The 27,968-nt window shown below is 39.7% G+C and overlaps 3 protein-coding genes across 8 annotated transcripts in view; 1 reads left to right on the forward strand and 2 right to left on the reverse strand.

Moving 5' to 3' along the window:
• Positions 1 to 1,676: 1,676 nt before the first annotated feature.
• On the reverse strand, positions 1,677 to 12,244 carry CLK1 (CDC like kinase 1). The gene is made up of 13 exons (XM_047720697.1): positions 12,096 to 12,244; positions 9,553 to 9,713; positions 9,086 to 9,314; positions 8,019 to 8,109; positions 7,555 to 7,621; positions 5,073 to 5,189; positions 4,818 to 4,984; positions 3,981 to 4,075; positions 3,754 to 3,883; positions 3,030 to 3,112; positions 2,518 to 2,597; positions 2,166 to 2,256; positions 1,677 to 2,043 (listed from the first exon to the last, which is right to left on the reverse strand). The coding sequence occupies exons 2-13, from the start codon at positions 9,711 to 9,713 to the stop codon at positions 1,900 to 1,902; spliced, it is 1,455 nt and encodes a 484-aa protein (XP_047576653.1). The 5' UTR covers positions 12,096 to 12,244; the 3' UTR covers positions 1,677 to 1,899.
• A 106-nt stretch (positions 12,245 to 12,350) lies between these two features.
• The window catches only part of NIF3L1 (NGG1 interacting factor 3 like 1), a 40,820-nt gene continuing 25,202 nt past the window's right edge, over positions 12,351 to 27,968 (forward strand). The window contains exon 1 of one of the 2 annotated variants that reach the window (XM_047720699.1): positions 12,351 to 12,430. The gene's annotated coding sequence lies outside the window, so the exon portion shown is untranslated. The remainder of the gene's footprint in view (positions 12,431 to 27,968) is intronic. The other variant, XM_047720698.1, reaches the window with a different exon arrangement.
• On the reverse strand, positions 18,690 to 27,941 carry PPIL3 (peptidylprolyl isomerase like 3). 5 transcript variants are annotated; one of them, XM_047720705.1, is made up of 7 exons: positions 27,799 to 27,941; positions 26,967 to 27,045; positions 25,534 to 25,608; positions 24,045 to 24,138; positions 21,681 to 21,748; positions 19,449 to 19,567; positions 18,690 to 19,098 (listed from the first exon to the last, which is right to left on the reverse strand). In XM_047720705.1, exons 2-7 carry the CDS (start codon positions 26,967 to 26,969, stop codon positions 18,972 to 18,974), a joined length of 486 nt encoding a protein of 161 aa, XP_047576661.1. In that variant the 5' UTR covers positions 26,970 to 27,045; positions 27,799 to 27,941; the 3' UTR covers positions 18,690 to 18,971. The 5 variants fall into 5 exon arrangements, with proteins under 5 accessions (XP_047576661.1, XP_047576664.1, XP_047576662.1 ...); XM_047720708.1 differs by having other exon boundaries at positions 27,806 to 27,905; XM_047720706.1 differs by having other exon boundaries at positions 26,967 to 27,051; positions 27,799 to 27,894.

Below are 27,968 nucleotides of genomic sequence, written 5' to 3' on the forward strand. Positions count from 1 at the left end.
CAGCTCTGTCCAGGAGACATTCCAAAGTCCGGCAGCTAGTCCCGGCTAATATTCAAACTAGACAGTCTGGCTCTGGAGTTGAGATCCTCATTCTAGCAACAAGAATTTATACCATGGCCTACAAATATGCTTAATTTTTTTAAATTTCTAAAAAGCCCCAAACTCTCTTCAGCAGTGCAGGAACTGGACATCCACACATAAGATTAATCCTTCAACAAAAATGAACTCAAAATGGATTAGACTTAAATATGAAACACAAAACTGCAGAACTACAAAGAAAACCTCGATGATCTTGGGTATGCTGACTTCTGAGACACTAAATTAGGCATAACCCATTAGAATTTACAATCTAGATTCTAAGAAAACTTCTGCTCTGTGAAAGACAAGACAGACTGGAAGAAAATATTTGTAAAACACATCTACTAAAGAACTATTACCCCAAATATAAAAAGAACTCTTACTATACCCTTACTATTTGACCTAGCAATTACTTCTTATCTACCAAAAAGAACTGGAAACTTATGTCCACACGCAAACCTAACCATAGATATTTTTAGCAGCTTTATTTAGAATTGTCTTTGAAGCATGTAAATGTCCTTTAGTAAGTGAATGGATAAGCTATGGTACATCCAGACTATGAAATACTAACTCAGAAATGAATGATAAAGCTCTAAAAGATGGAGGAAATTTAAATATACATTAAGTGAAAGAAACCTGAAAGGCTAATTACAGGAGTCCAATTATAGGACATTATGTAAGAGACAAACTACAGACAGTAAAGATACCAGTGGCTGCCAGACTATGGGAGGGGAGGGCAGGATAAAAGGCAGAACACAGGATTTTTAGAGCAGTGAAAATGGTTGGTATTCTGTAATGGTGGATTCACGTCCTCTTCCATTTGTACAAACCCACAGAATGTGATGCACCAAATGTCAGCTAGAAAGTAGTCTTTCTAGCTGATCATCTATGATCACCAGACTTTAGGTGATCATAGTTCTAACACATGTACCCCTTGGTGAGGGTTTCTGATAACAGACGACTATGCATGTGTGGGAGTGGGAGGTACATAGGGAATCTCTGTTCCTTCCTCTCAGTTTTGCGGAGAACCCACAACTCTAAAAGTCTTAGAGAAACTAAAAAACAAAACAGAACGGGAAAAAAAACGGACTGTAGAGTCTTAAATGGATCAAGCATAAATAAAACCATAGACAAATGCCTGACTCACTACAGTCACTTAATATTTGACACTTCGCAACAAAGTATTCCAGAAGCTTTTTTTTTCCTTAACATTTATGTAATCTCTATCAAAAAACTCCCCCCCAAAAAACCAAAAAAATAATAACTCTCTATACCCAGTGTGGGCTGAACTCACAACCCTGAGGTTAAGGGTTACGTGCTCCACTGACTGAGCCAGCTAGGTGCCCCTCTGGAAGTTTTTGTTATTTGTTAACAGTCTTGAATGAGAATAAAGGGAGAAAAAAACTGGGGACTAATCTCTAGTTCTTTGTATTCTGTAAAATTTGGACATTACATTTGGTTTCAAGAAGGCAGGCAGATGCTGGCAATCCCTAAAATAGAAACAAATCTAAGTATTGCCAAAGACTTAAAGGAAACCTCCAAAGATGGAAATACAGAGAAGAAAATGGTGCTAAAAACAAACTACAGATTCCTATTAATTTCGTTTAAGCACAAAAATTTTATTCTGAATAAATCATTTTATACAGCAATTACTGGAAAAAATGTTCATTACTTTAGCAATTTACTTAAATCAAATTATCCAAGCAAAATAAACATAGCAATACAAAAATGTAAGAATTTTACAAAAGCTATACAAAATAACTTATTATTTAAAAATTGGACTGATACAGTCTATAAAATCTCTTCAAGAGAACTATAGATCTATGTAGCTTTTTTTAGGGGGTAAAAGAAAGGATGCTTTAAGGCTTCTTTGAGAGTAATCCTTTTAGCTGGATCATACTCCAACATTTTCTCAATGAGGTCAAAGAGAAGCTCATGTTCAGCATCCTGAGAAAGCATAAATTCCTGAAAGGAAAAGAAATAGTCAATAGTCGAAAATTTTCAACTACCATTTATCACAACTTTATTTCTCTACCATAAAAAGAAGGGAAACTCAAGGTTTTAATCGTTTAATGGTCCAGACTTACCTTCAGAGGTTTACAGCGCCTTGAGACATATCTGCCAGCAGAACTGTGTTCGTCCCAGTCTAATCGATCATGATGGAAATATTTACGTTTCCTAAAAACCAATATCCACTGATGTTTATAATGCTGACAATGAAAACTTAAAACATCTAGTGAAAATGACTGGTTTCATCAATTATTATGCTTTTATAGATCAAAGACTAACACTTCACTAGAGACTTGAAAACAGCCTAGCTACTGGCTTCCCAACAAAGGAATCTGTTTAAGTGAAAAAGCATTAGTCTGACTTTTTATAAAGTTCTACAGAAGACCAAGCGGTACAAAGGATGGCACCTACTCTTAAATAAAAACATACCTGGTTTTCTGTATCATATGTTTTGGTAAAGGTCCAAGAATCCTTTCCATCATTGCCAAATGCTCCTTACTATCATGTGTCTAAAACAATAAACAAAACTTGTTAAGCACATTGTGTACTTTGTTCTCATTTAACAGAGCTGCTAAATTTCTAGTCCATAGAAATCAAAAGGAAGGTGATTACTAAAAAGGGCAAATTTTTAGCAAGTTACAGCTGATGATAAATACTAAGGCCCACAGAACAAGCTCACCAGTGATTATCTCCAAATGAACAGGGTAACTGTTACAATATACTTGAAAATTTTTTTAAGTAAAATGATAAATTATGAAGGAAATACAAACACCCAATAGTATGTTACAGAACCTTTATTCCTTTATACTTAACAATTAGTCTATAATTAGGGGAAAAAACTGCCTAAATGTGTATACTTTGCTTTAAAATGTTCACTCACAGAAACACTTTTTTTTTAAAAGCACTTTTTTTGAGCAAAGCCACTGAAACCGATCACTTACTGGAAATACTGTAAACCCAAGGTAGTATTCAATAAGAATACAACCTATACTCCAGACATCACATGGCTGGGACCATCCTAAAGCTGCAAAGCAAAAAGCAAACTGTTAGGAAAAAAAGCTTTATTTCTTGAAGACACTGAAAAACAAACATGAGCTTAATATCTTTAATGTGTATGTATTTTCTTTTCTTTTTATTTGACATTTGACATTTCTTTATTTGACAGAGATCACAAGTAGGCAGAGAGGCAGGCAGAGAGAGAGGCGGAAGCAGGCTCCCCGCCGAGCAGGGAGCCCGATGTGGGGCTCGATCCCAGGACCCCAAGATCATGACCCGAGCCGAAGGCAGAGGCTTAACCCACTGAGCCACCCAGGCGTCCCTAACATTTTTTTTTTTTTTTTTTTTAAGATTTTATTTGAGAGAGAGCACACGTGCGCATCCTTCTGCACACATGAGCTGGGTCGGGGGGAAGGCAGAGGGACAAGCAGACTCCCTGCCAAGGGTGGAGCCCCCCAAAGTGGGGTTCCATCCCAGGAACCAGAGATCATGACCCGCACTGCAGTCAGATGGTCAGCTGACTGAGCCACCCAGGCACCACCTACCCATATTGTGTTTTAAGTTATTAATCTCTTAAAGGGAAAAAGATTTTAGAAAATCCCCACAAAGAATAAGACCAGAACTACAAAGGATATATACAAGTTCCTAAAGCACAATTAAGCAACTTACCCAAAATAACTTCAGGTGCCCTATAATGCCTTGTAGATACCAATGTACTGTGATGTTCATCATCATAAGTTGCGCTTCCAAAGTCTACAACTTTAATATCTGGATTTATTAAGGTACGTTCATCACGTTTCTGAAATCACAAATGATGGGATAAAGAGGCATAATATTAAGAAGGCATATGATATTAACTAATTTCAAACAATGAAAGTGACACACTGAAGACTTACTATTTTGGGATTATATGCCTCTGTGTAGTCAGACTGCACAAATAAGATGTTTTCAGGCTTTAAGTCTGTGTGAGTCAACTTGTTACTGTGCAGAACTGAGAATGAAACAGAAAGTTGTCATCTGAAAATCAAAAACCTAATCAAACTCAAAAGTCCTGCAACAAAAACCTCTCTGATGCTTTTTCTACATGTCCAAAGTTTTCAACATTCAAGAGGCTGCTAGAAAACTACCTACTACCCTCAAAGTTAGTCCACCAGCAGCGAACCACTCAAAAGTGAAGAAGTTAAATTTTTATTCATGAAGCCAAGATTTGCCTATTTCTAATGATGGCTTTTAACATTTGTAAAATTGTGTGAATTATTTTTTGGTGGGGAAAGCATAAAATCTTTCCAAAAATAAAAAGGATTACTTAAAGTCTTAAAATCTTTTTATTTTTTTAGCCATTATTTGGAAAGCAGATCCGTAAATAAGAAAGATTATCACAGCTGATGCTACATACAGAAATGACTACAATCAAGAATTTGAATCTGGACTTCACCATAGAGACCATCAAAGCAGGTATCAGAACCACAGTGGCAAGGAGAAGTAGAAGCAGCAGTTATAAACCAAGCTAAACTACTCTTCTACATGACAATATTTTATTACATGATGGACAATATACCACTTACTGAATGAAAGCAAAACTGACCAACAGCTTGTCATCAACATCTTTCTCATACCTACTCTTAAGTCAGGCTTATGTTAGATCCTATTTTTTTCTTAAAAGATCCAAATCAGTCTGGCATTAAGTTAGTCTCAATAACCTCAAGTTTCTTGAAGACATGCCAAGTACTTACAATTCACTGACTTGCATATCTGATATGCCATCTTCCTGATATGATCCAGACGAAATGGCAGAAAACCATTTTCCTTAATGAAGTCATACGTACTAAGTCCTAGTAGTTCAAACACTATGCAAATGTGACCATGATGCTCAAACCACTCCAACATCTGGACACAGCGGCTATAAATACATGAAAAATAACTGAGTACACCTTCTCACAATTCAAATCTATCTGAGAGCATCTTCTGAGTTCCACTTTGATACTTACAATGTACTACTGGGGTCTGTTGTATTCAAGTGTTCCAGAACTTGTATTTCTGAGCGAGCAGCTTCACAGTATCTATCCACATTTTTAACTATTTTTACTGCTACATGTCTACCTCCTCTGTTAGAGAGAGAAAGTTAAAAAAAAAAGTTAAAAATTATATCCTCTTCCACTTTCCTATTACTCTTTTCAAACTATAACTACTTCTACTTTGACCCACTGTATTTGTTTTCTTGAACTTATGGTCTAGCATTCAGTTTTATCTGATTATACCGAAGTATTCTTTTCTAACAAAATTAACCCAGTTTTATAGGACTATAGCAACACACTGTAAGCAACAAGAATGATCTTTATTTTTTTCTAAGACTTTTCTTGTCGGAGAGAGTGAGCGAGCAAGCACAAGCAAGGGTAACAGCAGGTACAGGGAGGAGCAAGCTCCCTGCCCAGCAAGGAGCCCAATGTGGGACTCTATCCCAGGACCCTGGGATCACGACCAGAGCTGAGGGCAGACACTTAACCAACTGAGCCATCCAGGCATCCCAAGAATGATCTTTAAGTATATGGTGGAATCAGTTGGTACAAATACATGTTGAATGACACAATTTTTTTCATCAAACCACCACTCATATGAATTCTTTTTTTGGTCCTTCAACTAAACTATGTATTAATAGCTATAATGTAACAAGATTATTGGGGTATCACCACTCAACTCGTAGTCTAAAACTCAATACATATATGTAAAACAGTTTCTTCTTTAGTACTTGTCACTGACAAATATTTTATCAAAAATTTTTTTTTTGAAGATTTTTAAAATATTTATTTGAGAGACAGACAGTGACAGAGGGAACACAAGCAGGGGAAGCGGGAGAGGGAGAAGCAGGCTTCCTGCGGAGGAGAGAACCCAATGCAGGGCACGATCCCAGGACACTGATTATCGTGACCTGAGCCGAAGGCAGATGCCCAACCACTGAGCCACCCAGGTGCCCCATTTTATCAAATTCTTCATTTTGTCTAGGTTACCAGAAAAGTTGGGATATGGAAGGGGCATAGTAAGGAGCTCTACTTCTCAGAGCCATACTAACCAGTATAACAGGAAGCCTTTCCCAATAATTCACTTAGAAAAGTTCTGCCATTCAGAATTCAAATAGGAAAACAAAAAAAGATAAACATGTGATACCAATTTAAGAGTTCTCAACCATGGCTGTGTCATCAATTATAGCATTTTCTAAAAATACAGTGTCCAACTACCCTGAAGAATGTGTCAATATGCCTTGGGTGAGCCCAGTTCCAAATACCCAAGAAACCAAGGCTGTGGGAAGTTCTGATTTAGATTAATGACTAGGGGAAGGAGGGAAGCCACAAGAACTGTCACAACTGTGCCCAGTGGGACAACAAAATACTTTCTAAAATAATAAAATCTGGGGCACATGGGTGACTCAGTTGTTGGGTGTCTGCTTTTGGCTTGGGTCATGATCCTGAGGGTCCTGGGATCGAGCCCCACATCAAGCTCCTTGCTGGGTGGGAAGCCTGTTTCTCCCTCTCTCACTCCCCCTGCCTGTGTTCCCTCTCTGTCAAGTAAATAAAATCTTTTTAAAAATAAATAAATAAAGCCAGTGGGCTTATCTGATAAAAAAAAAAAAAAAAAGGATAAAATCCATCCTCAACTTAAAATCAAAGGCTACACACATTATTAATAGCTAGTGTTTAAAAATCCAAAGGACTAGAGTGCCTGGGTGGCTCAATGGGTTAAGCCTTTGCCTTCCTCCCAGGACATGATCTCGGACCCTGGGATCAAGCCCCACATGGGGCTCCCTGCTCAGTGGGGAGCCTGTTCTCTTCCCCACCCTGGCCTACTTGTGATCTGTCAAATAAATAAATAAAATCTTAAAAAAAAAAAATCTAAAGGGCTGGAGGGCTGGTCATCCCCCCTCCCCCAGCTTTTTAAAATATTTTATTTATCTAAGGGATGCCTGGGTGGCTGAGTTGGTTAGGGGTCTACCTTTGGCTCAGATCATGAGCCAAAGGCAGACACCTGGGTTCCAGTGTGCTGGGTTCCAGTCCCCACATCGGGTCCCTTGCTCAGCAAGCAGGGAGCTGGCCAATCCCTTAGCCTGCCACTCCCCCTGCTTGTGCTAGGACAAATAAATTCTTAAAAAAAAAAAAAAAAAAAAAAAAATTATTTATCTGAGAGCACACAGAAGAGGGGGAGGTGTGGGGAGAGGAAAAGGGAGGAGCATATTCCCTGTGAATAGGGAGCCCAACACAGGGTTTGATTATAGGACCCTCAGTTCCTGAGCTGAGCCAAAGGAGATGCTTAACCAACTGAACCACCCAAGTACCCCTATCGGGCTGGAACCTTTTATTGGGAGTTTCCTAGATCAAAGCAAAAAAACCAAGTGAAAGGATATGGTCAGACAACATTCTAAAGCTAAAAAAAATTCTATTGCTGACAGCCCCAAATGCAATCTCAGGCTAGGAAACTTACGCTTTATGATCAATGCATTCCACGACTTTTCCAAAAGCTCCTTCTCCTAAAGTATCAACAATTTCATCTAAAAGAGAGAAATAAATCTCAGTTATATCAAGAAGTGGGAACAGTTTACTTATCATAATAAATGCTATCAATGCAGATTATTCTAGTTGATGCTACAAATTTCCTTATCACTATACATTTTATTGGTCAACACTGTCAAAAAACATTTATAACTATTTTTAGGTCTAAATTCATTCTTAAGCTCATTTTATTAACTTGATTTACTATTTTGGAAGTTCTGCTTAACAAATATTAAATTTCTAAAGAAAGAAAGAAACACAATCCCCCCCCACCAAAAGAAATGAAGAACAAACAAACAAAAAAACAGAGAAAGAAAAGATTTCCAAATCCCTGAAATCTTTATATATAGATTATGTTATCTGAAAAGTTAATAAGTGTTGAAAAATATTCTATACATCTTGCACTTAGTACGTCTCCACTCTGACAGATCAGGTGACCCTCCTCATCATCCTCTACACTCCTGGTTCTTTTCCTTCGGTGACTCTTCTGGAAACGTCAAGTGGGCGGCACCAAGATCATCCAGCCAATCAATATACCCGAGTGAATTCAGGGCAGAATACGAAATTCATTCAGCGGGGAGATATTCAGGCATTCAGATACACGCCAGGCCACAAACGGTTGGCAGGAGCAATTTCAAATTCAGTCCCCAGAAATTCACAGGGCACATAGTTTATGTTAACAGGAGAAAAACATGGCAAGGAACAGATTTTCAGATAAGATACTCAAAGTGGCAAGGCAACAAAACATAATACAATTGTTTTTCTTAAAAAAAAAAAAAAAATGCTTAATTGTAGCATTCACTGAAACATAATTTTAAGTTTCTAGTGTTCTAATTTAATGTTGTTAAACTGCAGGATGAAATATTTACTTGGTCAAAGTAGACTGTGGCCAAATTAAGATTTCCTAACTAATCTAAGAAAACAAATATTGAAACAGTAAATAAAATTAAAGTCCTAATTTTGGGGAGAAAAAAAAAGATTTGGCATACAAGAATAACACTATGTCATTTAAAATGTCATCTGAACTAATATTCAAATTAACCCATAACCCATAATGTTCAATGTTAAGTGATTTGCTTAGTGAAAAAATTAGAGCATGCTTTATTAGAAAAAGACATGCCTAAACCCTCAACCATACAAAAATAAAATGCTTATTCTACTTTTGTGACAAGACTTTATCAAAACAGATTTCCTGAAATACCATAAAAATAAACTAATCTAATTACTTCCACTGATTCACTAGAATGACAATTAGTTGCCAATAATAATAAAATCTATTGCTATATAACTTAATATGTACTGTATTTCAGAATTTCCTATTCAATGCACAAACATAAAAAATCCAAGTTAAACTGAGATGACTTTTTTTAAACAGAACTTTCTCAAATGATCAAACACAAATTCAAGTATTCCTGTTTCACGTGAGAAATAAAATTTACAAAACGTTTTAAAAGAGCTCATACCCCATGTGAACGATGGTGTGAAGTACTGTGGTGAATCCTGTGTTTGCTTTTATAACTACTTCTTCCACTTCTCCCAGAAGACTTGCTACTATGGTTCTGATATCTGCTTTCATGGTCTCTATGACGATGTCCAGGTTCACATCCTTGACTGTAGTCATTTCTGTATTCATCAATGTACCGTCGACTATGATAATCTTTCTCATTTATGGATCTGCTTTCCAAATAATGGCTAAAAAAATAAAAAGATTTTAAGACTTTATGCTTTCCCCACCAAAAAAAATCCACACAATTTTACAAACATAACAAGCCCTCACTGGAAACAGAAAGGAATGTGATTCATCATTACTTACGCGATACTGTGATTTTAATCAGGAAAACATACCCCAACTTTTACTGAAATACAGCTGACATACAGCATTGCAGTGAAATGTATTTTTATATTGAGACACTTTAAATACCATCCTTACCTATCAGATGTTTTAGAATGATTATATTTGCAGCGCTTGTTCTCCCGGGCACTGCTATTTGATCTCTTCTTTCTTTTATGACTGCTGCTGCTTCTCCATTTTCCACAGTCCCAATCCTTTTCATCCCAATCAGGACAATAAGTTCTCTTTGAGTGTCTCATCTACATAAAAGACACATTTTTCCAGTTAAGTTGTAACCCACCTGTCAACATTGAGCAGTTTAATAAAACTCTTCTTTGCAAATTCACTCTAGCTAGGACTTTTTAAATTGGTTTTTTTTTTTTTTTTTTTTTTTTTTTTTAAGATTTTATTTGACAGAGATTACAAGTGGGCAGAGAGGCAGGCAGAGAGAGAGGACAGAGGGACGCAGGCTCTGGGCTGAGCAGGGAGCCCCCCAATGGGGCTCCATCCCAGGATCCTGAGACCATGACCAGAGCTTAAGGCAGAGGCTTAACCCCCTGAGCCACCCAGGCGCCCCTAAAGATTTTATTTTTCAATAATCTCCACACCCAATGTGGGGCCAGAACTCATTACCTGGAGCTCAAGAATCTCTACTGACTCAGTCAGAAAGTTGCCTCTAAACTGTTCTTTTAGGGGCTCCTGGGTGGTTCAGTGGGTTACGTCTCTGTTTTTGGTCTGGTCATTATCCCAGGGTCCTGGGACCAAGGCCCGTGTCCCACATCGGGCTCTCTGCTCATCAGAGAGCCTGATTCCTCCTCTCTCTCTCTGTCTACTTGAGATCTCGGTCTGTCAAACAAATAAATAAAATCATTTAAAAAAATCTGTTCTTTTAAATCGAAGTTCATAAGTCATTGGCGGGGGGTGGGGGGCGAGTGGCTAAGTCGGTTAAGAGTCTGCCTTCGGGGGGCCCCTGGGTGGCTCAGTGGTTTAAGCCGCTGCCTTCGGCTCAGGTCATGATCTCAGGGTCCTGGGATCGAGTCCCACATCGGGCTCTCTGCTCAGCAGGGAGCCTGCTTCCCTACCTCTCTCTGCCTGCCTCTCTGTATACTTGTGATCTCTCTGTCAAATAAATAAAATCTTAAAAAAAAAAAAAAAAAAAAAGTCTGCCTTGGGGGGCACCTGGGTGGCTCAGTGGGTTAAAGACTCTGCCTTCGCTAGGGTCATGATCCCACATCCTGGGATCGAGTCCCGAATCGGGCTCTCTGCTCAGCAGGGAGCCTGCTTCCTTCTCTCTCTGCCTGCCTCTCTGCCTACTTGTGATCTCTGTCAAATTTAAAAAAAAAAGTCTGCCTTCGACTCAGGTCAGGATCAGTCGATAAAGCCTCTGCCTTCGGCTTAGGTCATGATCTCAGGGTCCTGGAATCCAGACTGGCATCGGGCTCTCTGCTCAGCAGGGAGCCTGCTTCCCCCGCCCCCTCTCCGCCAACTTGTGATCTGTCAAGTAAATAAATAGATCTTAAAACCTCCCCTTTCCTGTCAACAACATAAAAATACTATAGGTCCACATATGTGAACTACAGGTCTCCGTTTAAATGTTCACCAGAAACTAGCCCCCAACTCAAACGCACTCATAAACGCCCTTTGCGACAGAACTATTAATTCCGTAAGGCAGATAAACCGATCAAGCTACCAACGTCTTTTATTATACACGTAAGTCAACCGTGGCATCAGGAAACCACGAAATACCATCTCTTGAGGTACCCAGCACACTACGTAACAAAACCTAGCTTTTCTAAAAGCAATCTTACATAATTAAGGGGAGGGGAGCACCTTCTTTCCATTAATGTTTCGAACCAAAAAACCCTGACTACTGTTAAAATAACATTTTACGGAATTGACTTCTCATGAACTACCGTTCTTGCCCGTCCTAACTGCCCAAGTCTCCGCCGCGTCTTCGCACTAACTCTGAATCAAAGCGCTCCAATCCTTCGCTAGGGGTCTGGGGGTAAAGGGGCGCAAAAATGCCAACGCTCCTTCAAACACACCCTACCATTTCGGCTTCTCCGGGTTTCTAGATCTGGTGTTTGTGAACGCCACCGAGAACATAGCCACTAGCGATTTTCACTTTTAAGACTGGAAAGATTTTCAATCTTTCAAGGCTGGAACAGACGTTAAGGGATACCGCCTCTATCGGGTGTGTTCTCTCCACTTGCTACAAACACCGCTCCTTACCGGAGCGTGACACGCACATTCCAGGACCCAAGTAAACACCACCCACCGCAGGAAGCTTCGCCTCCTCCGCCCCGCCGCCATCTTACAGCTCCGCTGAGGTGGACGACGCCGTCGCCAACAAAATGGCGCCTAGGGGCGCTCGGCCCGGCCCTCCCTGCCCAGCACTCCCTCACTACCCCCTCGCCAGTGTCTAGGGCGTCGCGGTTCAAGGAGAAACTCGCGGCAACAGGCTCTGCAGCGCGGGGAAGACGAGCGAGCCGCCTTCCTGCTCGGGGGTGAGAGGAAAAAAAGGGGTCTTCGTGCCGGGGATTACAGGCAGCAAACAAGCGAGAAGAGTGGGCACCACCAGGCGCTTCCGAGGCACAGAAAAAGGGCCCTGACTGCCCAGCCCGCTTCCTTCTGCGTCTTACCGTCCAGGCCAAAGAATCCAAGCCGAAGGAGACAAAGCTTGCAACGCGAAAACGGGAAAAGCCCAACTGGCGGCGACGGGCTCCAACAACAAAATGGAGCTGACAGCCGCAGCGTCGGGACTCGACTCGAAAACAAGGGTGACGCGGCAAACGCGTCCCGCCGCAGGGCGGGGCGGGGCGGGGCGGGGGGGGGGGCGGTGCCTACACCCAGGGATGGAAGGAGACAGCGGTGGCCGCCGTGTGCGCCTGCGCCGCGTGGGGAGCCCGAAGACAGAAGGTGGAGGTGGGGAGTCGTGTCGGCCATGTTGGGGACCGTCTAGGTCTGAGGGAACAAAGTAAGTACTGGAGAGTCGAGTCTCGAACGCGCTCATTAAAAGTGGTGTTTGGGAACGATGAGTACAAGAGAAAGTGAGGGACCGTGATCCTAAATAGCCTGTACACTGATTGCAGCCACCGAACAATCCTTTAAAAAAACACGATCTCCGTCATGGAGCTCTAAATTAGTAATTGTATTTCGACTTTGCTAAGCCTCTGAGACCTATTTAAACTAGTTGAGTCTTCAGTGGTTGGGACTCACACACTGAAATGGGATTGCAAGGATTTTTCTCAAGGAAATGAGCGGGCGAGAGCTTGGAAATGGGAAGTGAGGACCCTTCATAGTTAAACATTTTGGCATTGAGCCAGTCCTCTCCACTGTCAAGGCCAGATGAACTCTAAATCGGTAAATGGAAGGTCGTGAAGAAAGAGTATCAGGAAACAGCCTCTGAACAACAAAATCATCAAACTACATATTAATAGACCAAAGTAATTGCCAGTCCTGACCCCGTGCCCTTCCTCCATTTTGTTTCTTGTTTACTCATCCCAAACTTAGTGGAAAACGTATAAAATTAAACATTACAACTAAGCATAATTTTACTGTTCACACTTGCACGGGAGAGCAACAAATGTAGCCAGCCCTTCACAGATGCACAATTATTGGGTAAAAAGTGATGAGGAATACGAATTTCCAAATTTCTATGGTAGTCTGCATTTCATAAGACCCTTCTCTTCATGGTTTTAAAACCATTTATACTTATAAAACCACTAATACTTAAATCTTTATATTGGGGTCAGGGTCCCCAAATAGGAGGTAAATATTTCACAGAGGGAGAAATTCATCACAATAACTTGTGAAATTCAGGTTGTATTTAGCACTTCTGAATGTTAAGTAAACCTAGGGAATCCCCATCTTTGAAGGATAATAGGTATTCATAGTTACAGAGCTAGTTATTGGGCTAAGCACTGTACATACGTTCTCAAGCCTAACAATCTAGGAGATGGGCATCAACTATATTCTATTTCAGGTAATATTTGCAGTGAAGGACTACAGAGCAATTTGGAAATCCACACAGTAAGATTACAGGGGTGAAAGATGATGAACTTTGGAAAAGTCTGGTATATACTTCCAAAATTAGTTTCCGAAATGGTTTTAAGTTTAGCGAACCCTTACACCTAAACAATTACTAACTTAGTATTTTCATTTATGAGATTATTTTCTGTGTTCTTTAGTGCATGTTATTGATTGTTTTGGGGTGGCACTATGTCCCTCCAGTTCATATTTAAGTCTTAACTGCTGATCCTCCTCCCCAAGATTGTGAGTTATTTGTAGATGCAGCCTTTACAGACCTACCTAAGGTTAAAATGAGGTCAGTAGGGTGGGTCCTAATCCTGTCTGACTGATCTTTCTTTTTAAAGAGATTAGGACACAGACACTCACTGATTGTGTGAAGATAGAAAATGGTCTTCTGCCAGCCAAAGCGAGACCTTAGAGTTAACCTGCTCACACCTTGATTTTTTTAAATTTCTAGTCTGTTTAACAGAGAACTTTAAGTTACCCAGTTTCTGGTACTTCGTTATCACAACCCTAACAAACATAGTGCAGAGATTTAAAAATGGTAATTTGGAGGAAACTTGCAACTTTATTCCCTAATTAGTGAAGTTGAACGTTTTCCCTTTTCTCATTACTTGCGCATTCATATCTCATTGCTTTTTTGAGTATACAGCTCTCATTCGTCCTTGAAGTTTTTGTTTTTGTTTTTTGTTTTTTAAAGATTTTCTGTATGTATTTGACACAGAGAGAGACAGTGAGAGAGGGAACACAAGCAAGGGGAGTGAGAGAAGAAGCAGGCTTCTTGCTGAGCAGGGATCCCAATGAGGAGCGCAATCCCAAGACCCTGGGGTCATGACCTGAGCCAAAGGCAAAGACAGACACCTAACAATTCAGCCACCCAGACACTCCAGTTCTTGAAGTTTTTTAATTGCAATCAAATTTTCGATTTTTATGTAGTTAAACTTGTTCTGTCTTTATCTTTGTCATGTTTGTAAACTGAAATTCTTTCCTTTTCAGAGGTGTTTTTTCCTTTTAAGGCATCTGCAATTTTGGGTAGAAATTGCATGTGGGGTAAAATTCTTTTGCTGCTTTTCTTCATATAATTTACTGATTATCCTAACACAGTTTATGAAATAACTTTTTTTTTTTAAAGATTTTTTTAAAAATTTATTTGACAGAGAGAGATCACGAGTAGGCAGAGAGGCAGGCAGAGAGAGAGAGGAGGAGGAGGCAGGCTCCCCGCTGAGCAGAGAGCCCGATGTGGGACTCGATCCCAGAACCCTGAGATCATGACCTGAGCTGAAGGCAGAGGCTTTAACCACTGAGCCACCCAGGCGCCCCAATAACTTTTCTTTTTAAGGATTTCAGATATTGCTTTTTTAAGATTTTTTTATTTTATTTTATTTTATTTTTTTATTTACTTGAGAGTGAGGAAGAAGTAGGCTCTGCTGAGCTAGCCCAATGTGGGGCTCTGTGGAGCTCTATCCCAGGATCCTAAGATCCTGATCTGAGGTGAAGGCAGACGCTTAACCAACTGAGCTACCCAGACACTCATGATTTTATTTTTTTAAATAGTCTTTACACCCAATTTGGGGCTCGAAACCACAAACCTGAGGTCAGGAAGCCACAAACCTCCACCAGCTGAGCCAGTTAGGTGCACCTGATTGTAACTTGCTTTTAAAAATTTATATTATCATTTATTCTAGATTTGCTTTAGAGTTAATATTATATTGAGTTCCCATCCCTACCTTTATAGTTGGTATGAACTGAATTGAAAAGAACCATTCGTTTTCATTTAAATTCACTAGTGAAATAGTAACTAATCTATCCAGTTTGCTAAACTGATTAAAAGTTGAGTCCTATGTATTAAAATTTATCTATTTACGTATCTGTAGCTTCCTAGAGTGTGCTCCCGTGGAACAAGCAGTGTCCTATGCACCTTCACGTACAAGTCTGAAAGAAACTCAATAAATTACTTACTTGTTTTAGTCTTTTCTTTCTTTTTTTAAGAAAGATTTTATTTATTTATTTGACACAGGAGAGAGCAAGAGAACACAAGCAGACTCCCCACTGAGCAGGAAGCCTATTGCAGGAGCCGATCCCAGGACTCTGGGGTCATTATGAGTTGAAGGCAGACTCATAACAGACTGAGTCACCCAGGCACCTCTAGTTTTTGTTTTTTGAACAAAAAGATGAGAATACATATCTTTAGAAATACCCAACATAGCTTAGATATTGCTAAATGGATTTGGAAACTGCCAAGTTTAACCAAGGTATAAATGGTAACTATTCAATTCACCAAAGGCCTACAGAAAGAGCTCTCCTGGGGTGCATGGGTGGCTTGGTCGGTTAAGCATCTGCCTTAAGCGCTGGTCATGATCCCAGGGACCTAGGGTCGAGCTCCACATAGGGCTCCCTGTTTGGCAGAGAGCCTGCCTCTCTCTCTCCCTCTGCTGCTCTCCCTGCTTGTACTTTCTCGCTCTGTCAAATAAATAAATAAAACCTTAAAAAAAAAAAAAAGGAAGCTCTTTTCAAAGAGCTCCAAACCAAGAACTAACAGGATTTAGGTATCCTAAAGGATAGGTACCTGAACATTTTTAGAGTAGTGAAGGAACTATCATGGTATCTATTGATTTATTATGCCTTAAGCTCATCAAGCTCCCTTTGCAATGAAACAATGATTATCTGGCAACTTCTGATATTCTAGATCAAAGATTAGCAAATTTTCTTTCTTTCTTTTTTTTTTTAAGATTTTTAAGATTTATTTGACACACACAGAGAGAGAAAGAGATCTCAAATAGGCACAGAGGCAGACAGAGGAGGGAGCAGGCTCCCTGCTGAGCAGAGCCCGGTGCGGGGCTTGATTCCAGGACCCTGGGATCATGACCTGAGCCGAAGGCAGAGGCTTTAACCCACTGAGCCACCCAGGCGCCCCTAGCAAATTTTCTTAAATGGCAAGATAATAAATATTTTAGGCTTGTAGGCCTTTTATTCTCTGTCACAACCAATCTATACTGCTACTGTAGCACCAAGCAGTCAGAAAACACCTAAGATGGGAATGGTTGAGATCCATGAAGGCTATTTGCAGAAACAGGTGGCCAGCCTGAGGGCAGTAGTTTGCTAACCTCTGGTCCAAAAGGGAAGCCATATTACTCTTCTTTTTAAAGAGAATTTGGTTGATCAACAATATTCTAGCCTTAGTCTTAGTAACATACTGTCAATTAATAAATGGAACAAAGTATCAGCCGCTCAACTGTCAATGTGATCTGTGTGAACCAGTCAACTCAGTGTGAATGGACAGAAGATAGTGTTATGGATTTTGATCTCAAGATGTCTCCTAATAGGCCCAAGGTGGGCAGCCAGACTATCCCTCTGTCGATCTTTATAGCTATAACTAAACAGACATTGTAAGAATGAGCTCTAAAAAACCCAAACCCCAGCATTTACTAGCACTTAAAAAAAACAAAAGCAGAGTTTAGAATAAAAATTGAGGGAGTGCCAGTCAGTACCAAAACAGTACCAAAACAGACAATCAGTAAAAGCCTCTTAAGAGAGGGGCGCCTGGGTGGCTCAGTGGGTTAAGCCTCTGCCTTCGGCTCAGGTCATGATCCCAGGGTCCTGGGATTGAGCCCCACGTCGGGCTCTGCTCAGCGGGGAGCCTGCCTCCACCTCTCTCTCTGCCTGCCTCTCTGCCTACTTGTGATCTCAGTCTGTCAAATAAATAAATAAAATCTTAAAAATAAAATAAATTTTTAAAAAAAGCCTCTTAAAGAGAAATGACAAAAAAAATCCAGTGCCATTCAGTTGGAAAGGAAAAGTATCAGTTATATGTCAAAACAAATTCTGGCCCAAAAGAGGCTTTAATATTAAAGTCTAGAAATCTGGGGGCGCGAGGGTGGCCCAGTGGGTTAAAGCCTCTGCCTTTGGCTCAGGTCATGATCTCAAGGTCCTGGGATGGAGCCCCACATCGGGCTCTCTGCTCAGTGGGGAGCCTGCCTCCCCTTCTCCCTCTGCCTGCTTCTCTGCCTACTTGTGATTTCTGTCAAATAAATAAATAAAATCTTTTAAAAAAAAAGTCTAGAAATTTAAATGATTAAATTAAAAGGCTGAATCAAAATGTGAAGGCTTTAGGGGTACTGGCTGGCTCAGTAGGTGGAGTCTACAATTCTTGATCTTAGGGTTATGAGTTCAAGCCCCACATTAGGCATAGAGCTCATTTAAAAAAAAACCAAAGTGAGGATGTTAGTATAACTGGCACATTAGTTTAGTAAAAGGTATAGATGGTAATTAAGAGGATATTGCAAGCTGACATCCAAACTGTAAAGAAAGAAAATACTTAGATCAGCCATCTGCAGAAATGATACAAACCAAGAAATGCTGGGCATCAGTTTTAGGAATACTATCAAGGTGACTGAAGCAGACTGAAGAATATGGTTTTTTTTTTTTCTTTAAAGATTTTATTTATTTCACAGAAAGGGAATACAAGCAGGGGGAGTGGGAGAGGGAGAAGCAGGCTTCCTGCTGAGCAGGGAGCCCAATGTGGGGGCTCGATCCCAGGACTTTGGGATCATGACCTGAGCCGAAGGTAGATGCTTAACCACTGAGCCACCCAGGTACCCTGAAGAATATAGTTCTTGATGAGATCAATAGTATAGCTTGATAAATGAAGACTGATTAGGTGAGAGCCCTATGGTGGAAAGGTCAGGAGAGCAGCTTCCATTTACTCACTACAGAACACTTATCACATGCCAGAAGCTTTACACAGATTGTTTGATTCAATCCTCATGAGTCTTATGAGGGGAGGAGTCTTCAGGGATGAGAAAACTTGGAAGATGTTAACCTGCCTAGTAGGAGGTAGAGCTGTGATTCAAACACAGTCCAGGACTCTACAACTGGTGCTCTTAACCATCTAACTGCATTTTTCAAATGGATCACCTGTAGAATTCTATCCTGCAATACTGTAAATGATAAGCTTTCAAAAATGTTCCATGGGCAAATGAGTTGGGAAATTGAGTGCTTAAACTGTACTCGAGGACTTCTCTGTGAGCCTTTACTGTAAATCTAAAGACTAGAAAAAAATAGCAAAATGGACTGGCTGGCTTTTCTAGGTCATCCCTATCTTGCCCTTACTCTAACTGCACAAAGTGAATAATTAATGGAAAAGACTACTTCCAGGATGTGGACAAGATATGACAGGAATATGTAATCAGAGTGCTCAAAAATGCTGTTTATATATGAATGTTTATGTGTAACAAAAAATTACAAGTAGAAGAGTTTTTTTTAAAAATTGAACTTAAATACATTAGATAATAGTTATAGTAAAAAATATGCTGTAATAATGGAAATGAAAGCTGTTTGGGCCCTCATGGTACCACCAACTCCTAGAAGATCTTAGCTATAAACAGGCAGGCAGATGATGTAATCTTTCTACATAATTAAAACTGGGTAAACCACAATAGGTGTGTTCCTTGAATAGTCTGCCAAATATTTTTCCAGATCTATTATAGCTATTGTGCAAATGGATTGGCATGTATTGTTATGTCCTTAATGTGTACATCGTTAAGAGGTCGATAGGTCTTCTCATTTACTGGTAACTTCTCCAATTCATCCAGAGTCTCCAGACCATCTATCACCCTGAAAGAGAAACAATTTAAATGGATGAAAATTTCCTTGGATTGAAACATAATATCCAAATACCTATTATAGCAATTACAGTTTCCTGAAAGGACCATGCTCATAGTTCTTTGAATTCCCTAGTTCAGTGGACAATAAAAAATACCGATTTTCTGCCATGGATATGAGTCAAAATTCAGAAAAAAAAATTCATTTTTATGCCTTTAGACAATAGCAATGGGTAGGAATACTACCATCAAAGTACTCACACAGCACAGCTACAAATGGATCTAATATAAACCAGTCGTAAGATTTTCTTTGGTATCGGAAAGCCCAGAGAAAGTACGGAAGGATGACTCCAAAATACTCACTTTCCAAATACTGTGTATTTCATGTCCAAATGTGGCTGCTTGCCATAGGTGATGAAGAACTGAGATCCATTGGTGTTTGGGCCATTATTAGCCATAGATACAACACCTCTGACATTGTGCTGTAAAAGATACGTCAAAATATTTACCTTTGTTTTAATATAAATATTCCAAATATAGGACTGAAACAAGACCTGTACTTTTTAAGGGACCAAGAAAACATTTAATCAGCTTCTATTAGGGCTAATCCAAATGTTCACTTTTTGTATTCTCTGTATTTCTAAAACTTGTATGTAAATTGGACATGTATCAAATCACATGCCCCAGTTAATTTCATTTTCACTTTGGAGGAGTACAGCCACAAACATTTTTCACAATACCAAGGTATAATAGAAATCCTTACATTTATATTAAGGAACATGCTGGCATGAAACGATCAGGCAGACAACAAAACCAAAATCCCCATAATCTCTTCACATATACACTGGACTCTGGCTAGTTTCTGTATCTGTAAAACAAGGGAGGGTGGTTGGACTAGTTCAGGGGTTTATTCATAACTCAAATGCTCGCAAGGGTCAGCAGGTAATAAATTAATTGGACAGAGTGTACACATTGGGGAGTGATGGAGTCTGGCAAAAGGAATGGTGTTATCTCTTGCCTGATAGCACTACATATTTTTTTTTTAAGCCAATGGCCATTGAGAATATATCTTGGGTCTTCTACACAAGGGCAGTCAGTTCATGACCCAGGACTGAATGATCTAAGGGAAGGTTTCCTACAGCTCTAATTTCAAGATAGTATTTGTTATACAAGTAACTATTTAAAGAATTAAAAGGACTCTACTGATAAGATGGAACACATGACAGAACTGTGTTATGAGGAGGCGCTGTCAGTAAATAATGATTACTCTCTCTTTAGCTATTCATCAGGAAACACTAGTGAGACAAGCAACAGAAATATAGCTACATCAAGATATTAATGCTTTGATGGACATCAAGGAGGGCATGTGATGTAATACATAATATATAAAACTGATGAATCACAGGCCTGTACCTCTGAAACCAGTACTATGTTATATGTCAATCAATTCAATTTTTAAAATGTGAAAAAAAGATATTAATGCTTTATTGTCTTCCTAAAAGGTGACTCCCAAATGTTATATTTGATACATACACAAGAGTGTAATGTACCCCTTAGAACTTAATACTCATTAATCTATTTCTAAGACTTAAGAATCCAACTTACCGAACTGTTGCATATGCCTGTATACTCCTTATCTATCACCTCAACCTCTCCGAGAACCACTATTCAACTATCTTTAAATATGCCGTAACAATATATTTTTTTCTTTTGCTTGTTTTTGAGCTAAGATAGTATCACACTATTTTAGTTTTTTAAATTTAAGTTAAAAAATTTTTTAAAAAAACAGGAATGCATTAGTTTTTTATTAAAAAAACAAAAAAACAAAACCAACAAACGTTTCATGGGGTACCTGACGAGCTCAGCTGATGGAGCATGCAACTCTTGATTTTGGGGTTGTAAGTTTGAGCCCCACGCTGGGTGTAGAGATTACTTAAAAATAAATTTTTTTAAATATGAAATTAAAAAGAAAAGGTTCTTTAGAAAGTTTGAAAAATCAAGAAAATGTGAAAGAAATGTGAAAAGAAAAACAAAAACAGGGACACCTGGGTGGCTCAGTTGGTTAAGCAGCTGCCTTCGGCGCAGGTCATGATCCCAGTGTCCTGGGATTGAGTTCCACATCGGGCTCCTGGCTCAGCAGGGAGCCTGCTTCTCCCTCTACCTCTGCCTGTCACTCTGCCTGCCTGTGTGCTCACTCGCTCTCTATGATAAATAAATAAATTAAAAAAAAAAAAAAAACAGGAAGGAAAATTAAAAATCTCTAATTTCACCATGCTATGCCCTTCCCTTTAACCTAGTGAGACATTTAGCCCTGTTGGTACATTACTGATTAAACATTTCAGGTTGGATCCGAAGATACGCTCACTTAATATTAAGATACATGGGATCGTGAGATTCCAAAATACATTTATATATTCCAAAATATATTTAAGGCAAGAAATTTTTCTTGCCATTTTCTCCCTGATATTTATCAAGTATACTAAAACTACAAAAAAAGTATGTTTGTATACTAATGACATTAACAACATATGTACTAAAAGTTTTCAAGTGTAAACAAGGCATGAAAAAATAGATTTTGAAGCACTAGAGATATACCTTAAGATATTCACTATATTCATCCTCAAATTTCTTGCCCCAGATACTGTTACCTCCTCTTCCGGTACCTATATTACAAGACAAATCAAAAGAAGTTTCTAATTAAAAAAAAAACAAAGTATTGGGGTGCCTGGGTGGCTCAGTGGGTTAAGCCTCTGCCTTCGGCTCAGGTCATGATCTCAGGAGCCTGGGATCAAGCCCCGCATCGGGCTCTCTGCTCAGCAGGGAGCCTGCTTCCCCCTTCTCTCTCTGCCTGCCTCTCTGCCTACTTGTGATCTCTCTCTCTCTGAAATAAATGAATAAAATCTTTAAGAAAAAAAAACAAAAACAAAAGCCAAAGTATCGGTGCACCTGGGTGGCTCAGTGGGTTAAAGCCTCTGCCTTCAGCTCAGGTCAATCTCATGGTCCTGGGATCGAGCCCCAACTCGGGCTCTCTGCTCAGCCAGGAGCTTGCTTCCTCCTCTCTCTGCCTGCCTCTCTGCCTACTTGTGATCTCTGTCAAATAAATAAATATTTAAAAAGAAAAAACAGAAACCAAAGTATCTAGTTAAAAGTTGAAAAGGTTGATTTTCTTTTCTTCTTTTTTTTTTTTTTTAAGATTTTATTTATTGGAGAGAGAGAGGGGCAGAGCTAGAGAGGGCAGGAGCAGGGAGGACAGGCAGAAGCAGGCTAGGCACGGAGCAGGGAGCCTGATGCCAGAACTCAATTCCAGGACTCCAGGATCATAAACTGAGTTGAAGGCAGTCACTTAACCAACTGAGCCACCCAAGTGGCTTCAATTTCTAAAACATATGGGCTGTTTTATAACTATTTATTTATTTTTAAGAAGATTTTATTTATTCATTTGACAGAGACACAGCTAGAGAGGGAACACAAGCAGAGGGAGAGGGAGAAGCAGGCTTCCCACTTAGCAGGGAGCCCGATGTGGGGCTCCATCCCAGGACTCTAGGATCATGACCTGAGCCAAAGGCAGACACTTAACGAATGAGCCACCCAGGCGCCCCTGTTTATTTATTTTTAAAGATTTTATTTATTTGTGTGAAAGAGAAAAAGAGTGCACAGCTGGGGGAGAGGCAGAGGGAGAGGGTGAAGCAGGCTCCCTGCTGAGCAGGGAGCCCAACATGGGGTTCAATCCCAGGACCCCGAAATCATGATCCCAACCAAAGGCAGATGCTTAACCAACTGAGCTCCCCAGGCACCCCAATAATTCTTTAAATATAAATAACATTTGGTAACAAGATGGGATTGGGAGGGAGACAAACCATAAGTGACTCTTAATCTCACAAAACAAACTGAGGGTTGATGGGGGGAGGGGGGTTGGGAGGGGGGGTGGGGTTACGGATATTGGGGAGGGTATGTGCTATGGTGAGTGCTGTGAAGTGTGTAAACCTGGCGATTCGCAGACCTGTACCCCTGGGGATAAAAATATATGTTTATTAAAAATAAAATTTAAATAACATTTGGAGTGGCTGGGTTGTTCAGTTGGTTTAGCCTCTGCCTTCAGCTTTAGTCATGATCCCAGGGTCCTGGGATCGAGTCCCACATGGGGCTCCCTGCTCAGTGGGGAGTCTGCCTCCCCCTCCCACCCCCATTGTCATCCCCCGCCCCCATGCTCGCACATGCATTCTCTCTCAAAAATAAATTAAAAAAATAAAGATAAAATTTGATATGTCCTTTCTTCTCAAAATTTCACTTTACAGACCAGAAAAATAAAGTATCTCTACAAAAAAAGAAATCCTTTCACTGTCAATAGTGTTCATATTTTAAGATGTTATTTATTTATTTTGAAGAGAGAGAGTGTAATGAGCAGGAGGGGCAGAGGGAAAGGAAGACAGAACTGAAGCAGACTCTGCACCCAGCAGAGTCTGATGCAAGTCTTGATTTCACTCCCCCAAGATCACGACCCAAGCCGAGACCAAGAGTCCAATGCTCAACCCACTGAGCCACGCAAGCACCCTTCCTATTTTAATTTAAAGCTAGATGCCAGTAGCTTCTACTTAAAAAATTTCTTGCTATAGTAAGGTAGCCGGGTTATAAAAACTCTATGTGCTTATATCTTTGGTTTTATTTTATAAAAATTAATTTTATTTATTAAAAAAACTTATTTTTATATTTATTCTCTAAGTAGGCTCCAACCAAGTCCAGCGGGGCTTGAACTTACAACCCTGAGATCAAAACCTGGATCAAAATCAAGAGTCAGATACTTATCCTCTTTGAGCCACCCAGCCAACCCCCCCCCCCCAAATATTTTTAATTTGAGCATAGTTGATATACAATGTTACATTAAATATTTTTTTTATTCTTTATCTACTCTCTTCTTCATACTATATACCCAATTCTCTAGATATTAATGGAGAAACTTACCTGTCGGATCTCCTGTTTGAACCATGAAACCCTTGATATTTCTATGAAATATACAGCCATTGTAGTAATTACTGGCACAAAGAGCCAAAAAATTCTGAAAAGAGTAAAAATAATGATTGGGAAATGATGTAACAGAAATGCATTTAAAGCAATGAGCAAACTGTTTTATTTACTAAAAACACCATTAACAATGCATTTATGTTTTTAGGGATTACTTTGGATCTCACTTTTCTGCCTAAAACACTTTATTTATTTTTTTTTAAAGATTTTATTTATTTATTTGACAGACAGAGATCACAAGTAGACAGAGAGGCAGGCAGAGAGAGAGAGGGAAGCAGGCTCCCTGCTGAGCAGAGAGCCCGATGCGGGACTCGATCCCAGGACCCTGAGATCATGACCTGAGCCGAAGGCAGCGGCTTAACCCACTGAGCCACCCAGGCGCCCTGCCTAAAACACTTTAATGGCTTCCTTTTGTTCTTGGATTAGAATACACAATCTTACCTCTACATCTCATGTGTTAATAATTTCTTTCTGTTATATGTTAACCCCACTATCATTCTGAAAATTCATCTGTAAGGAGTAGGCTTACCCACCTAAGGCCTTTGTACTTCTATCTCTATACCTGGAATATTCTTTTTATCTCTTTCCGTGGAAAGCCTTCATTACCTTCTGCACTCAGTTTAAGTATCACTTTCTTGGCTAGGCCTGCCCTCAACTTCTTTTAAATAATTCCTTTCCATTAGTCTCCATTTCAATGCTTTGTTTCCTACAATGCATTATCATGATCTGGAATCATTTTTTTTCTAGAATGACTCTCCCGCCCCCCAACTTATTTTCTCAGAGTATTAGCTCTGTAAGGGCAAGGAATATCTCTTGTTCATTACTGTATTCCTTAACCCTGGCAAGATAGTCTTTCATAATTGCTGAATGAATATATAGAGAGAGCTAACTTTTTCTTTCCTTGTCATTTAAATAATTAAAATAATGTAAGAAACAGTTCTCTTACCTGATATCCTAATAAAATGAAAAGAAAAAGATACCCACCACTCTACAGTTAAAGAAAAATTACCAATCCTTTCTTTGCTCCACCTTTAACATCAAAAGTAAGTAGAAACTGGGGCACCTGGGTGGCTCAGTTTGTTAAAACCTCTGCCTTCGGCTCGGGTCATGATCTCAGGGTCCTGGGATCAAGCCCTGCATTGCAGGGTGTGTGTGGGGGGGTCTCTGTTCAGTGGGGAGCCTGCTTCCCTCTCTCTCTCTCTGCCTTCCTTTCTGCCTACTTGTGATCTCTCTCTCTGTTAAATAAATAAAATCTTTAAAAAAAAAGAAAAAAAAAGTAAGTAAGAAACTAAGTGAGAAATTATGATGCCTAGTTTTTCCTGACACTGGTTTTATATACAAGTGTTCATTGTTTTTTAGGTTAGATAATTTCAAAATGGTTATCCTGCTGCATTAACTCATTAACTTATAGGTACATAATGGTACTCACCTCACAAGTTTTGGGTGTCCTCTCACAGAAAACTTCTATTTTAATATCACCTACATCTGTATGCAGTGTCACTGACTAAAAACGAGAAAAAAACAAATGAGATTTCTTCATGACTTTATGCACTGTATTTATTTCCCAAACTAGGATAAAGATGACAATCTGAATGAAAACACAAAAAACAACATTTCAGAGATGAACTGTCCTCAAAGCTGAGAGTAAGCTGTACTTCCTCAAAACTTATTTCACTGCCTGCCTTTCTGCCTACTTGTGATCTCTCTATCAAATAAATAAATAAAAATCTAAAAAAAAAACAAAAAACAAAACTTATTTCAACAGTAGAAAAAAAAAAAACTCCAGAAGATAAATATGTTAATGTAAAATGCTGTCTACCCTACACATTTGATAGTAAATACTATAGTGGAAATACTTAAGTGTGAATTTTTCATCAATAAAACTGAAAACAATGGTCATGTTAGTAATACTGATTTAAATGGCAACACACCAACATCATTTATATTGAAAACAGTAAGAAAATGACTTTTCAAAACAAAGGTTCCACCATTTCCCTTATGTAATTTAATTCTTAGTGACAGTGTTAAAAACAATTCCTTTCTTCACTAAAGATAACAGTCGTCTGTGTTTCTAGATCCTAAATGTGCAGAGGTAACCATATTATCCTTGCTTGCTTTTTGTTTAGCTCCTGTTCCAGTAACTTGCACATTCCTTTTGTTGCTACATTGTGGGGTGGGGGGCTACTCTGAGGCTTCCTTTTTCATTTCTCTTCTTCCAATAGTTTCTAGCAGTCAGAAAGTATGGTCAGGTTGATAGAGGCAGGAGTGTGTGAGCTGGGGGTAGGGTGGGAGGGATACAGAGCATTATTCTCATTGCTTGTCTTCTATGTCAAGCTCTGGTTGCTACCTTAGATCCAGAACAAAAGGATTCAGTTAAAATTATCACACCTGGGTATACTCTGCAGCTCCCTCTTTCCATGTATATGTTGTAATCAATCTTTTTCTGTAAAAAGTAAATTCTGTGCATTTTAAGTGAAAACACTGAAGAATTTAAAAGTAATTTTGCTTCTGGTTTTGTTTAGAGCAGTCATCCAGTGTGTGCTTCTGTCTTACCATTTCTGTCTTGCCATTAAAGTCCATGCAGTTTTATTTCCCTTGACTGAATTTCTAAAAATTATTTATAATGAAAGACATTAAGAATTGTACAAAACTGGGAACGTCTGGGGGGCTCAGTAGCTTAAGCGTCAGCCTTGGTCTCCGGTCATGATGCCGCGGTCCTGGTACTGAGTCCCACATTGGGCTCCTTGCTCAGCGGGGAGAACCTGCTTCTCCCTCTGCCTGCTCTGCCTGCCTCTCCCCCTATTGTGCTCTCTCTCTCTCCGACAAATAAAATCTTAAAAAAAAAAATTGTACAAAACTTACCATTTTTCTTCTTGATGGTTTCAGGAAATACTACTGCTGAATTTCTCAGTCTTATCAAGAGAAGTTGGAAAACGTGTCTCTATTCTCGAAAGAGAAAACTATGTTTATTTTCCTCTCAACTCACACATGCTCATTTTTACTGCATTTTTAAAAGAAAACGTCTCGAACAGCACCCCCAAGTAGTAAAAATCTGACTATGGAAACGATGAGAACCTTCCCGACTCAAGCCTCTCAATCTCTCACTTACTCCTATTCAAAAGCCTCCCTGCAACTCCTGCAAGTCAGGTACATTTCCACCTTGGGGTCTAGACACTGAGTGTTCTCCCTCTGGAGCACTTAAACTCAGACGTCTGGACAGTTACATCCCTCACGTCCAAGTCTCTGCTCAAAAGTCAGGACTCACTGGCCTGATAACTCTATTTAAAACTGCCTTCACTCTAGGACCTGCCCAATTATCTTCTCCTATAGCACTTACCAATAATACGCTATAAATTTTTCTAAATGAGTCTGTTCCAACACCACCCTCCCCGCCCGGTATGCTCACTTTGAAGCAGCCCAAGAAGCAAAACAAAGAGCTTAGCAAGAATCTCGGTAAGTGAATGAGACTGAGTGATGTTACTTACCTCTTCAGCTAGCACAGCTATTGTTGAAACAAAAAAAAATCCCTTGCATATACCCACGTTTCGAAGTTAGTCTTCGGGCTACCGGAAGTCGAGCGCGGCACCCATTAGAGAGTACGCCCCTCACCTCCTCGCCTCGGTTTACCTCCTCCTTCCTTCCCATTTCAAACCAAAATGACTACAGCTAGGAAGACAATGTAATTTATCCTCACCTGGTACCTTTTGACAGCGAAAGAGCGCTCTTTTAATAAGTGTACAGGGACACGAAATGTAAACCGGAACCATTCCGCGCAACCTCTAGCAATGCCTTGGGCTCCGACGTAAAACGGGGAGGACCAGTTCCGCCTGGCTCCTTCCCATCCCATCCTGCAGTGCCAGGAGG

This window comes from Lutra lutra, chromosome 3 (assembly GCF_902655055.1).
Source record: "Lutra lutra chromosome 3, mLutLut1.2, whole genome shotgun sequence".
In the NCBI taxonomy this organism is placed as follows: domain Eukaryota; kingdom Metazoa; phylum Chordata; class Mammalia; order Carnivora; family Mustelidae; genus Lutra; species Lutra lutra.